The sequence below is a fragment of the Plectropomus leopardus genome, chromosome 23 (genome assembly GCF_008729295.1).
Source record: "Plectropomus leopardus isolate mb chromosome 23, YSFRI_Pleo_2.0, whole genome shotgun sequence".
Taxonomy (NCBI): domain Eukaryota; kingdom Metazoa; phylum Chordata; class Actinopteri; order Perciformes; family Serranidae; genus Plectropomus; species Plectropomus leopardus.
Genome location: NC_056485.1, coordinates 12,856,341 through 12,871,419, shown reverse-complemented (window position 1 = coordinate 12,871,419; position 15,079 = coordinate 12,856,341). Strand labels below are relative to the sequence as shown.

The 15,079-nt window shown below is 40.1% G+C and overlaps 1 protein-coding gene across 1 annotated transcript; it reads left to right on the top strand.

Moving 5' to 3' along the window:
• Nucleotides 1-3,125: 3,125 nt before the first annotated feature.
• LOC121961951 (solute carrier family 2, facilitated glucose transporter member 4-like) lies at nt 3,126-14,834 on the top strand. The gene is given in 13 exon segments (XM_042512082.1): nt 3,126-3,357; nt 5,741-5,836; nt 8,614-8,774; nt 10,813-10,831; nt 10,833-10,938; nt 11,629-11,696; nt 11,698-11,745; nt 11,997-12,159; nt 12,734-12,921; nt 13,046-13,150; nt 13,769-13,870; nt 13,950-14,153; nt 14,251-14,834. Coding segments are annotated over 13 exon segments (1,524 nt in total). The 5' UTR covers nt 3,126-3,324; the 3' UTR covers nt 14,482-14,834.
• The last annotated feature ends 245 nt before the right edge of the window (nt 14,835-15,079 follow it).

The window sequence follows — 15,079 nt, the reverse complement described above, 5'->3', positions numbered from 1 at the left end:
AATAAATGTTTGGATTTATTTCTCCGCTCACATTTTTATTGCTAATTACAATTTGGTTCTAATAAAATGGTATTTTAGTGAACTGAATGCATGTCTGTACTGCTCTTTTTGCATATTGTGAAATTATAGATGGTAATCTATGGTTAAGTTTAATTTTGTGGAGTTTATTCCACATTTTTTCCTGCATCATGTTAATAATGTTCATTAAGTGATATGTAAAATAACCCATCACTAAAGTTTGTGTCAGTTTTTGAACATATTAAAGTGGAACACCACCTAGATTAATAATTCCAGTATGTTATGTCTATGGCCTAGAAAAGTCCAATCAATATTTGTGAGCATGAGTTATTCACTGTTAAAGCCAGAAACCACAGACTCTATATAAAGATGGATGACATAACAACTCCCCAAAAATAAACCCAAAGCATCTCAGTGTCCCCCTGGTGGTTGGCTGCAGTATAGGTCATAAACTCCGCCGCCTCCATGTCAGTGAATGGAACATGGGCCAAGCTAAAAACTCAAAGTACACATCAAATACATTTTTCCAAAAGATGGTTTCTGTCATTTTTGGTCATTGTTATCACGCTGATGTTTGTTCAAGTGTTTGATATTGTGATAAGTTTGGTTTTAATAAGTTATTTGATGCTATAAAAACAGTGTTTGACGTCATGATTGACAGATGTGTGTGGCAATCCATGTGCTCCAAATCAATAGTGCTGCTCACGGTTGGTTGGACGGGTATACAGGCAGTAACTCAATACCATGGCGATCTCTACTGCACAGTCTCTGGTTCCAAATGATGTCACCGGCGCAAGACAACAGTGGTGGTTTCTAGGATGTTCTGGGCTCAGTTTTGTACAGTGGGAGGAAGTGGAGATGTGTAGTCCATCTTTATATACAGTTTTTGGTAAAGATGGCGATATCGCTGTCAGCCTCCATTGGGCAAAACGATGGACGTTCACACAACAGATATTGTCCTCCTTGGTGTTGCATCAGGATCCATTATCATTAACACTACAAAAGACGTATGGCAAAAAGTGTCCCAGATCTGCTCAGCAAGTGGTTTGAGTGATCGGATCACAGTGTGTCTTGGTGATTGTTTACACTTCAGTGTCATCTATAACATTTTACTCAAGTCACTGTCTATTGAGCAGTTCCAGACTTTATCTTCGATCACAAATTTGAGTTTTAGCACTCAGACAGTGAACTTTAAAAACTAAGTTTTTAAAGTTCACTCATATTTTGGGACTGTCTTCAACTATAGGAATAACAGGTATGAATACTGAAAATGGGTGTAGTTCCCCTTTAATTCAGTTTTTCTTTGAACAAATGACATGCAGTTAGGCATGACTGTTATTAGCTGTCACACACTGACACATGTTGCAACAAATGCCATCCATCACGCGACACTGTAACATGATTTTGAACCAGCTGACCCCACAAACCGCAAACATACACACAGAGGTCCTGACGAGGAGGAGCAGTATTTACAGGGGCTGTTTCTCTGCATCACTCGGGTGAGTAACAGAGGGCAGTCACATGGTGTGTGTGCGTCTGTGGTGGTGTGACTTTTTGTTTCAGATAACACTAAAACACACACTGGCTGGCTTCTGCAGTATGGGGACAACGCAGGTGACATTTTGCAGTGTGAAAAAGTGCTGAACAGGTGATTTTGTATCAAAATTGACTCTATGGAGAAAAGTTTGTGTGTGTTTGTTTATAACATTTTCTCAGTCAGTACTCGTAGTTTAATCATCTTGGCTCTCTCTGTATGAATTCATGTGATACTTTTTGGAAATCTGTCGTCTATGTCTGCCCCGGTTACACGGCGTACATGAACCCTGAAACTATGTTGGTGTGGCTGTATGCCACTGTTCTGATGGTGTAAAGTTTCTCTACTTTTAGTCACACACACACACACACACACACACACACACACATGCAACTGCGCTTGGGGCCCCTGGCTTTGGATGAGGGGTGTCAGGTTCTTCTCTTTCTCAATGTTCGAATGAGGGCAGGAAAAGTCGCAGGCGGCAGGCTCCAAGGAGAGAGTGGAGTGATGTGGAGGTGTGTCTGCAGTGGGTGGGCTTGAATTGTTTGATTGAGAGATCTGGAGCACATATTTTCCACTGAGCTCTTTGGCAGAACTGTGTATTTCCCGCCCAGTGCAGCACTCCCACAACACACCCCCTAATCCCCGCCTCGGACACACCGTCACTCCAACGCCAAACTTTCCCTAACCACACCTATACTGCAAACTCAGGTGGCACTGCCCAAATTTAGCAACCACCTGTTGCCTTGTGGAGGAGGATTAAGCTTTGTTGTGTGCAACAGAAGGGGGAGAGTGTGTGGAACGGGGTGAACTGTGGTGTGTGACCCCTTTGGCATGTGATCTGAAATAGAAGGGGATTTATGGCTGTAGGGAAGACAGACAATTGCAGCGAGGGCGTCAAAGACGAGCCCCTCTCTGTTGCTCATGAGAAATGTTGAGTCATAGACGGTGGCGTGTTGGACTTGGGTTCGTCTGAGGTCCAACACCTGTGCAGAGCCATTATTTTACCCTCTATACTGTAGATGATGCGTCACAGATTTGTAGGTCAAAAAATCAAATAGTGCAACATAATACTGCAATGTTTTACCTGAGGAGACGCTAGAAGAAGCTTGTGCTAGGTCCGGCCCTGCAAGCCGACATTATGTAACATAATAAAAGTGGATCCTTTAAGACCAAATTTGGCCCTCAGCAAAGCTCTGGCTCATGAGCTCCAGTGAAAAATTGTTGTTGATTTAAACGGGAATCTTTAATGTAATCACAGCTCTCTCTCACTTTCCTTCATCTCCATAACAAAAAACAGACCCCCCTGTCTGTGACAGCACCCCAGTTGTCTGTTGCACATCATAGTCTGCTTGTGCTGTCTCTTCATCCAATAGTAGTTAAGGTCAAACGAGCTTCCTGCTTGAGTCTCGACCTCTGCTGCAGGACCTCAAGATCAGCCCACTGGGCCTCTCCGGCCTGGAGCAGCCCCCACCCCACCCTCTCCATACGAAGAGAGGCGTGCATGTGGGTGTGCGAGAGTCACTCTATCCCAGCTGGACGGACACAACACAGAGTTCAAAGAAGAGAGGACACCCTGCAGCACAGGACGCACCAGCCTGATCACTTTGGGCTTTCCTTTTGGATTTTACTTTGCCGTTCGTGCTTTGTTGCTAAAGTGGGAAAGGTTTGACTCGGGCTTGTTGTCCTTTTGCGGGAGTTTCACGTGTCTCCAGTTGGCACCAGACGCATCTGTCACCGACTGCAACTGGGTGCCTGGAGCTTCAAAAGTCATGCCGGCCGGGTTTCAGCAACTCGGAGGAGAGGTAATTATTTTTCTTGAGAACTTTTTACAGTTCATAAAAGAGGCTGGGATTGTTTGTTTACTTACATAGGCGAGAAAAAAAGTCGATTTTAGCTCTGTGCGCACTTAACTATTCGATGCGTATTTTTATTTGGAGAGATTTTACGCACGGGTTTAGCTCCGTAATACACGGAAACTCTAAAAATTCCAAATTGCAGTTTGTCTCCTTTAAACTAAAAATTAAGGGAAAACTCGTTAATTGGTTCTGCAGAAATAAAAATAAAATTAAAAAAACATAAATATATAACAATAAAAACTTAAAATTAAAATGACACAAAGGAAGACTCTTCGCATTTCTCCCAGCTACAAAGTATGTCATGTAGGTCCATATTGTCTTTTACATAGAGTAAAAATATGGACAATAAAGAATAATAATGATCATAATAAAAAGCAAGAATAATTTCTTTTGCAAGAACCAGTGACAGCAATAAATGTGTCAGTTTCAGAGAGAAAACCAGCATCAACCCTGATCTGAACAAACTCCGGCCCTTATTTAGTCCTGTGCAGTGACCTTGACCAGCCAAATACCTGAGTTTACAGGTCGGAGCTCAGCACTTTGGGTTTGTTATTGGCCACCTAGTTTGACTGGTTTCTTTTCACCACCCTTATAAACAATGCCTAGGTTGTATGCTCCCTGCAGCTCTTTCTGAGAAATTATTTCTAGGTCAGGTGGGTGTATGAATCAGTTGTAAGTGTCACGCCTGTGGTTCTGTACAGTTTAATCTCCGTTTAATCTTGAAACAAGAGAGAGTGGACTGTTATGTGAGGACAAATAGTCTGGGTGAGCACCGTCTGTGACAGGGCAGGTTGACGTTTCAGGGATGTGGGAGCTCAGATGTTATGGCTTTGATGTAAAATAAATCCAGTGAGCGTGGAAACTCCAACAAAGCAAAAAGCAAATACACTCTGTGAGCTTGACGGAATCAGATTAATTTGTGATAAGTGAAAAGTAAATGAATTACTGAGCATTCAACTAAATGACTTTTAATGAGATACCTTTAAGATGACGTGTAATAGAGCATAACTGGTTGCTTCTGTAGTTTTACCTTCTTCTGTTGCCACAACACACACACACTGACACACACACCTGCACACACACAAACACCTTTTTGTTATGGTTCAGGAACACTAAACAGCACTTATCTAGAGACTCAACACAGCAAGGTCAAGATACAGTGTTACAGACACACACTAACTTTGATGAATGATCCATAGAATAAAACAGAACTGAATATTTGGAGGACAGGTCTGAGAAATATGTGGCGAAATGGCGAGACTATTTGCTTAAGTGGAGAGATCTTGAAGTAAAGCACTCACCATGTACATAATACTCACATACACACTCTTTGTGTGTGTGTGTGTGTGTGTGTGTGTGTGTGTGTGTGTGTGTGAGAACTACTTAGCTATTTATAAATAATGTGCGATCATGGTGCATATCACTGCAGCATTTATAAATTTTATTTTGTGTGTATACTTTTTAAAGATTTATTTATGCATTTTATTTAATTAATATAACTTACTATTATTATTATTACTATTATTATTATTATTATTGTTGTTTTTATGTATTATATATTACTTTAGATACATAATTATTAGTTGTAGTATAATATTATTAATGTATTTCTTAATTTATTTATTTTAGACATAAAGAAGTCATTATATTTTTTTAACTGACATTGTTTATTTGAAAAAAAAAAAATATTACCAACAAAAAAGTTGAGCTGATATAAAACAATACAGAAGGATCAGTTCTGCCCAAATTTTAGCTTCATGTCACATCATCTTGTTACTCTACAGAGGCCCACTTTACCAAAATGTCAACTTTACCAGAAAATACGATGGGTATGGATTTTTGTGCTAATCCAGCAGGTCTTCAAAGACCTCAAACGTCTTCCAAAAGTGTCACAACATTTTGCTGCTATGTAGGAATGTCTTTACCACTGAACTGTTAGGTAACTAATCTGCCAGTTAATGAGGTGGCTCTTCTAAACACACTTTGTTGGAGGGGAAGACCCCATCACCCTAAAGTTGACTTGTCTGTCACCGTGGAGACAGCTGCCTGTAGCCTGATGGGGAACTGGAGGGAAGTTAAAGTTCAGGCGTCAACAGTAAAGTAGCCTGTGAAGTCATGGACGGTGCTGAAGAGATTGTCTCTCATTAGGATCACAGTTATATATAGAAGTAGATGTATATATAGTAGTTAATTTTGGAAGGAGTTGGGCTACAGTGATGAAACCAATCCCAGTTAACCACTTTAGCTTTCTTATTAAATACCCTTATCATTTACACTCTTTTTTTTTAACCTCTCTCTATGTGTTTCTATGTGTGTGTTTGTGCTCCAGACATTGACTGGAACCTTTGTCCTCTCAGTCTTCACTGCTGTCCTGGGATCCCTGGAGTTTGGGTACAATATCGGCGTCATCAATGCACCTCAGAAGGTAAAAACAAAGCAAGGATGATGACCAAAACTCGCCCAAAAAATCCAAAAAGTTCCAAACTAGTGCCATTGTGCATTAAAGAACAGAGGTGTTTTAAAGATCCAGTGTAGGATTAAGGGTGACATATTGGAAGGAATGGAATAAAATATAATAAGTACATTTTCTTTAGTGTATAATCACTTAAAATTAAAAACTGTTGTGTCTTTGTTACCTTAGAATGAGCTGTTTATATGAAGCAGGTCCTCGTTCATGAAGGTCGCCATGTTGCACTGACTTTTTCACATCGGCCACCGTAGTGAGACGCTTTTCTGCAATAAAAACCATCAGAACAAACTGCTTTATTTCATGTTTTTACTGGTTTAACCATTTGAAACCTGAGCAAACTGGCTCATTTTGTTTCAAAAACAGGGAGAGAAGGTAGCAACTTAAGAAATTTCCTAAAAATAGCAAGAAATTAATAAAAAGCGGCAGAAAATTACCTCAAATTACAAAGATTTTTTTCTATTTTTCCTTTGTTTTGTGATAATTCTCTTATAATTCTTATCTGTTTTTTTTAAAAGATAATTTTCAGGTCAATTTCTTGTCACCTTTCCCTAACTTTTTGCAATTTTTGGGATATTTTATATCAAATTGCTGATGGCCTTTTTCCCATGTTTTTGAAAGAAACCAATTTGTTTATGTTTCAGAGGTTTAAATGCTTGTGAAGGGCATCTCAAGAAAAGTGATGTTGACCTAGCTTTCTAAGGGTTAAATCACGATAAAGATAATTTGGCTCCCGGTAAAGAAAACAGAGAACTTTTTGATCTTAAGTTTTCACATAAAAAGGTGGACAAACATAAGCATGTAGTGGAGGATCTACCACATGACATGACGTGCCAAACAGCATTGGAGAAAAGCTGATTTGTACCGTGAAACTGCATTATTCAGTGTTTTTACTGGTTTAAATTATCCTGTCTCCTTGTTATTGAGAGGAAGACACCTTTGCAGATATTTCAGCTAGCTCCCGGTAAAAACCTGTCTTTACCACTATTTGCCACTAAATCCTCCTAAATCTTACACACCTCACCTTTAAAAGAAGTGCTGATGTAAGATGCGGGAGGCAAACACAGTGACATTTAGCCAGGCGTCTGCTAAGCTGTTTCTCGTATAGTCCTGATTTTACAAGGCAGAGTGTTTGACGCCACAACATGTGCCTCAAACAGAACCACTGGTGTTTAGAAAATAAACTTGGAAGAGGAAAACAATCCTTGGCACATGATGCAAAGGAGATAAATGGAAATGACCGCTTTATATTAAAGAGTGGAGGCGGGAAAGAAAGGTGGCAGTTTGTTGGGCATCTCAGTTGTGTTTATGGGAACACAGCAATGCCAAAACATGTCTTTGGTATGATGGGAAGACAGGTTATTTCTGTCTGGTTTATGAGAAAGGGGGCGTTATATGATTAGTGTACTGTCACAAGAAGGCAGCACAGTGCTGCACGCACCTATGGAGCCTTCAAATAAAAACTCTGCATGTATATATAGATAGAGGCACATGACTTTTGAAAACCTGACTTGTTCTGGACATATGTCCCCGCTGCTCATATTGCAGCCACATCTGGTGTGCCAGTATGAAGGCATGCTTGGGTACTGCATGTGAGAAATGTATGAATTACGACTGCCTATATTATATATGGTGTACTTACTATGAGGGTGGGTATGCAAATCAATAAACACCCCAACTTAATTCCATACATTAATATGTCACCTAACATTTAAGGATATACTGTTGTTTGGCATTGGTAACAATTCACAGAGAGATGAATGGATAAGGAACTGAAGACAAATCAGGAGAGTTGCACTTGGCTGCTGGTATTCAGGCCATTGAATGCGGCTCATCTTGACCCTTGACTGCAAACACCACTCAGCTGACGTCATTTCACAAAGACACTAAATCCAGAATAGAAGCTGAGTTGCTGTGTCTTTATGTGTGCACATTGTGAAACAGTTTTGTCAGTTACTACAACAGAATAGTTTTAGAAAAAAGGATCCCCACTGTAGTTTTTTTTCTTAATTTCCTACTTTATTCTTTATATTTTAATTTCTGCGATGTGCATCCTCAAAATAGATTTTTTTCCTCTGTTGCTTTTACTTTACTGTGTTGGTGACATTTATATTTAAGGGTATGTTCTGTATTTTTTAACTTGGACCTGTACAATACGATATGGTACGATAGGATAGGATAGGATAGGATAGGATACCATACCATACCATACCATACCATATCATACCATATGATACTTTTTTGACCTGTTGGGATATTTGTTTTGGACTCAGATACAGGCTGCAGGCTGCACTGGTTGCAATATAACCACTCTGGGCGTGTTGACACCATCAATGTCAGTCCACTAAAAGTCCTTGTTTTTTCCACTGCCAGGCTCAGATTGTTATTGTAAGTGTCTGACAACATCATGGAAAGGATACTACAGAAACAGACCTTTTTGTTAAAGATTAAAATGATTTTTTGTTTAACCAGAAACAGCCAAAAAATCGCCATCACTAACTATTTCGCTTTTGTCACCTTTCAGTATTGGTATTTGACATATTTAGGAACTGAGATGTGATACCCTACACGTGTGAAATGTAGAAATATTGATTTTGAATGCCAGTTATCAGAGCCGTATGAGACTCTAAATCTCTGAACAGGTTACATTAACAGTTTCAAACACAAACTGAGCACCTAAACATACCTTACTTCTTGTGCATCTCCCCTCTGTTTCTGTTTCCCTCTCTGTACAGATCATTGAGCAGGACTATAACGCTACGTGGGTGCTCCGGTATGGAACGCCCATCCCCCCAGGGACCCTCACCTCCCTCTGGTCCCTGTCTGTGGCCATCTTCTCCATTGGTGGCATGCTGTCCTCCTTCTGTGTGGGCTTCGTCTCCGAGTGGCTGGGCAGGTAAGGAAACACAGGATGCCACACATTAATTGGGTATTAGTTCTTGTGTTTTTTGTGTCATGATGAACGCAAGTTTATTTACACCTTCTTATATGCTCCAGGCTGCAACTGATTTACTACGTCAAATTTTAGGTTCTTGTTCGCAGGTGTTTCGGTGGTTGCACACTTTACTATGGAGCCCAGTATGACAGAGTTAAAATGCATATCACTATTTCATTCACACGTGCATAAACAGAGTGAAATCATTGCAAACAGAAATGTTTATTCACTGTATCACAAATACATACCTATTTATCTTCTGAACTAAACTATAAACGGGATTGTAAGACACTGCAATGTTAGTAATTAAAGTAGGTATAGGTAATGGAGACAAAATTAGTAAATTAAAACCAACTTGTGTGCCTGCAGCAGCACTTATACTTGATGCCATCCCTGCACAAGTCAGTGTCCCACATGGGCCACCCCAGCAGAAAAAGATTGGACACACCACTAGTGTCCATGCTGTCTTCTGCTTAAACAAACTGCAAAACATTTCAGTGGCCAACTCAATGAGTCACGATACATTTGTGTCTCCTCTCCAACTCTGCATGGATCCAACATGGATCCTAACATCCAGTCTTCAGTCACAGAGGGGTAACTCTGCCCAGGATGTTCCTCGTCAACCCAGTTTCCCTCTGTAACCTGAGCTGGGATGCTAACTGGACTGCAGCCCACAGCTCCCACTGACTGAAAGCAGATCTTAACATCTTAACAGGGCTGGCAGCACTGGGTCAGGAGGGATGTGTGGAGGAGTGGGGGACGGTAGGGGTGGGAGCACTCAGGGTGGGTGCACTCAGGACAAGGTCTTCCTAAAAAAAGCAGAGGACACTGGTGTGGCTGGGTGAAGACAGTGGGAGCTGCTGTGTCCTCTGAGGTCAAAGTGGTTTCGATGTACAACTCCAGGGAGCAAATAGAGTTATTGTTTGGAGGTGAAGGGGAGTGGAGATGGAAAATGACAGACGTGAGCAGTGTGCTTTAAACAAATTTTTATCACTGTGCAGAATTATGAATGTGCAGAAAGCTGCTTTAATATGCATGCACTTAAAATAGAAAGGACTGATGATGAAGAAGTATAGATGTGATTTAAAGAATGAAGGATTAATAATAATAATAATAATAATAACAAGAAAAGTGAGATAAAAAATTGATAATAGCAAACACAAAATAGTAGCTATTACAAGGAGGATAAAACAAGGATTTTATCCTTTGTATCCTCCTTGGATACAAAGGATAAAATAAGATAAAATAACTATAGTAAAAGCAAAATTATTAAAAATTCCCAGAGCTATTAGCAGGGGATAACAAAATTGCAGGTAACAACACTATAAAACAATAGAACTACAATAATCTGCTAGAGTTGTTAGAGCCGTTAAATTGCTATACCTTTCTTGGTGTATTTAGCTTGGTTTTAAATTATATTCTTTAACTTGTTATTGATGTTTTTAATTTTAATCAAAAAAATACTTTTTTAATTTTTAATTGTGCTTTTATAATGTGTTTCTTTTGCACATTCTTGGTATGCTTTTGATGTTATACATAAAGCACTGTGAACTGCCTTGATGCAAAATGTGCTACAAACTTGCCCTGCCTGAAGGCCTTCAGTGTTTTTATATGACACTGCCCTCTGCAGGCTAAAAGGAGACTGTCTACTTCAGCTGTGCCATCATACTGTATCCTTACATCCAACAACAGAGACCAGAAAATATCTACTGTATAATATTCATTATTCAAATACTGTAGGCGTTTTTAGTGTTCTGTATGTCATTTTTTGGATGGACATTTTCACCTTGAACGCAACGTGCTGTCTATACCTGTGCTTACTATACCAACAGATTTTAATATGTTGACCATAGTTTTATGCTGTTAGAGATTTTATAACGTGTTTTCAAACTAACACTTTTGTTCCCAGTTACTCTGTGGTGATGAAAACGGGTCAAATTTAGATTATAATAGATGGGTTTTTAATTACTGCTATGTTTGTGGTTTTCTTTTTCTCCAGGAGGAAAGCCATGCTCATAAAACAACATGTTGGCCTTTATTGGGGGAAGTCTGATGGGGTTGTCAAAGCTCTGCCGCTCCTTCGAAATGCTGATCCTTGGGCGCTTTATCATTGGTGCCTACTGCGGTGAGTGGTGTACTGTTCTGTTCTTACGTTTCTCTTTGTTTCTTAAATATTAAGATATTTATTTTGGAACCGGAACCTCAAAGGAATGCTTTTGAAAGTGCTTCCGATTAGTGACTTTCTTCTGTTTACAATAAATACATATACGGTGTAAAAGTATCTCTGTACCTCTTTACATGAAGAGATAAAGACATAATCATAGTGATGAAAAAATTAAGTAAAAAAGACTTAATACATAACAATAATAATAATAATAATAATAATAATAATATAATAATAGCAGTAAAAGAAAGAGATGGCAATTGAGATTTTAAAAATCTAATTAAAAATGCATTAATCAAAAAATGGAAATAAAAAATGCAGCTTATAGGAGTATAGAGAGAAAATTAATAGCATTATACTTTTTCTTATAGAAAGGCACTAAATGTATATCCTGAGTTAATATTTCCTAAAACAACAACAAAAACAGTGCAAAAAAAAAAAAAAAAAAAAGAATGAATGACTTGCATAGCCTAGTTACCCATCAGAGAAGTTACACACTTCTAGAAGTTCGTACCCTGGCATATTGAAGAGCTTAGAAACTGCCATAAAGAAAGATTCCCATGTTTTCTTAAATCTCACTGTTTTGCCGTCTTGCAGTTGTCTTCACACTTGAAAGTTTTTTGTCTCTCATCCAACTTTTCCCGTCTGCAGGGTTGGCTTCAGGCTTGACACCTATGTATATTGGTGAGATAGCTCCAACAAGCCTGCGAGGGGCGCTGGGGCACGCTGCACCAGCTGGCTATAGTTACTGGTATTCTCATAGCACAGGTGAGACAGCACACTGTGATACTGATGAAACACCTCATCCAAATTAATTAATCTTTCTCACAACAGCCACATGTTGAAGCCCTGCAGCCAATTTCCATTTTTTGTATGTCTGTCCTCTCTCCCTTTATCTCCAAGTCACCTTACATCAACAAGAGATTCATTGAGTTTAATCCAAATATTTTGTAATAGCTATCTCTTGAAAAGTCTTATAGTATCTTATTCCATCACACTTGATTCCTCCGCCTGTGCAGATCCTCGGTCTGGAGTCGTTACTGGGTGTTGAGGATTTGTGGCCAGTTCTATTGGGTGTAGCCGTCGTGCCGGCCGTACTTCAGATGGCACTTCTGCCTTTCTGCCCTGAGAGTCCCCGCTTTCTCTACATCGTCCGCTGCCAGGAGCACCAAGCCAAGAGAGGTGAGCAGGGCCGCAGTGCTCCGGACTGATTTCAGGGCGTCTTTTTTTAACTTGTTTTTAATTTAAAATATGGGTACTGTCACTTATCCCCTTTAACATCATTTTTAATTTTTGTGGTTTTATTTTTGATATGTGATGGGAAATTATGATCCCACTGAATGGAAAGTTAGGGAAAAAAATGAACTGAGAGTTAAACTGGACCAGCACGAAGAACGTAAGTTAAAAAGCTTTAGTTAGAATACCCTTCTTCAATGGTGTTATATTTTCAAGATATCTTAAGGCTTTCTTTTTGCACAGGTACACCAGATATACTTTTATTTTGTATACTCAAGTTCTAAAATTTGGCTCAGGAAATACCTATAAAAAAGTTTTTGTTTACATGTTAACTACACTATCTAATCACTTCGAGTACAGTATCCTGCTATTTGTACTACAGTGCTCTTGGGTCACCTTATGTAACGTTTATGGGGCTGTATGTACCAGAGCAAGAGTTTACAGGCCCTGAACTCAAACTGGTTTTCATAATAATATTTTCATTGAAAATACACACCTTAAATCTCACTCCTTTGTGCAGGCCTGAGGAGACTGACGGGCAGGCTGGAGGTTGGTGGCATGCTGGCGGAGATGAAGGAGGAGAAGAGGAAGATGGACATGGAGAGGAAGGTGTCCATCCTGGAGCTCTTTCGCTCTCCACTCTACCGTCAGCCCATCATCATCGCCATCCTGCTGCAGCTATCTCAGCAGCTGTCTGGGATCAACGCTGTGAGTAAAGGGAAAAAAATATTTTACATCATCATTTGACATCATACCCCTTGCAAAAAGTCCCAAAAAGGACCAGCGCAGTATAATATTGACACAACCTGAATCTGTTTTCCCCTCTGGTCAGATTTTCTACTACTCCACCAGTATCTTCATGAAGGCAGAAGTCCAGAGTCCAGTCTACGCCACCATAGGAGCAGGCGTGGTGAACTGCGCCTTCACGGTGGTCTCAGTCAGTAATTCATCTCGGCTGTTTAATGACTCTCCTCCTTCCCTGAATTTGATGTTAAATGTTCAATCTGTTGTGTATTCAGTATGATACAGATTACAGTCCCGCTATGGACCAAAGTGTGTCTCTATTACTGTTTAACAGTGTTATCAAAGAGCAAATAAGATAACAGGGCAAGTTCTTTATTTTTCTTGGGTCCACCGCTCAAACATTCCTGCAACAAAATAGGTCAGATTTGGTTTAGCAGGTCAAGATGTTTCAATGTCATTAAATGGGTCAAGAAGTGTGTTTTTTAGCCATGCAAGCAGCATGGCAATGTCAGTCAGTCCACAAACTTTGGTCCACACTGAAATCCGCAACTTTTGGAGGGAATGCAACTAAATTTGGTACAAATTAATGTTGCTGATGATACATTTCTAGTATTAAAATACAATACTTGATACCTCTTTTGATACCAGGGCAAAGAGAAAAAAGTCCTAGTTTTTTAAAATTCTTTTTAAAAAATGAACCTACATACAGTGCACGCACAGGAAAAATAACTGAACAAATGTCTACAGTTACCTCCAGTTGCCTCCTGAGGATAACAGCCTCTCTGATAGCCCATTTTCTTTGTATTAACAGCTCTTCCTGATAGAGAGGATGGGTCGACGGACGCTCCACATGCTGGGACTTGCTGGGATGTGCATCTGTGCCATTGTCATGACCATGGCTCTGGCTTTGTTGGTCAGTCTCTCAAAGATGCAAGTGTCCTCTACTGTTCCTATCTGCGAACCGCTGACAATCTTTTCTTCCCATCTAATAGGAAAGTGTTCCAGCGATGAGCTACATCAGCATGCTGGCCATCTTTGGCTTCGTGGCCTTCTTCGAGATTGGTCCGGGTCCCATCCCGTGGTTCTTCGTAGCTGAGCTTTTCTCTCAGGGTCCAAGGCCGGCTGCCATGGCTGTGGCCGGCTTCTCCAACTGGACCTCTAACTTTATCATTGGCATGTGCTTCCAATATGTCGCTGTGAGTATTTCACCTTCAACAGATATTGTGGATACCCTACACATTATGTCCATGGGGTTGTATCTTTTAATCTGGACTTGCTCCCATCATTCCCCAGAACCAGTGCGGGCCATACGTCTTCCTCATCTTCGCAGCACTCCTCCTCTTCTTCCTTATCTTCACATTCTTCCGGGTGCCAGAGACACGGGGCAAAACCTTCGACCAGATCGCAGCAAACTTCCATCAGCACTCTGCAGGAGGAATGATGGATATGGACATGAACATGGACATGGATTTGGACAAGCCCAGCACCGAGCTGGACTACTTGGGGGAGGAAAGCATCAACTGAAGACTCTGCCTGGAGAGAGATGGGACTGAGTACAGCTTGGGACTCTGTATGTGGGCTTGAAATGTATATTGAGGTCAATTGTTGTATTCATATAGATTGTGGTGCCAAAGCAGTGTTAAAGGTGTGACAATGTGGGTGCTTTGGAATTGTCCCTTGTTGGTACCACTGCAATATGAGGTTACAAATTTTAGCCTCCACAAAGGCTAAAACCTATGGGTTACTTACTACTGTAGTTTGAAGGAATAAGATGGACATTAGAGCAAAGTGTGTGGACTGTTCAGGCATTAACTGCCCATGAGGTAGGATTTTATTCCATGGTGATGCACTCTGTGGCAATACTGACAGACGGAGGTGGTAAGACTTTTGGAATTCCTGCACTTTATCTACAAATACATCCAAAGTTTTCAGGAGTTTGGAGGTAAAAAAAACAACCAGGATATAAAGCCATAGAGTCAAGTATGCTTGCATATTTTGTACAAAAGCTGGGAACACTCAAGATGTGCAAATCCAACAGATTGATTGACAGCATTCAGATTTTTACCATTTACACAACTACAGGATCATAGTCTGAATGTTTTAAAAAAAAACCACAAATACT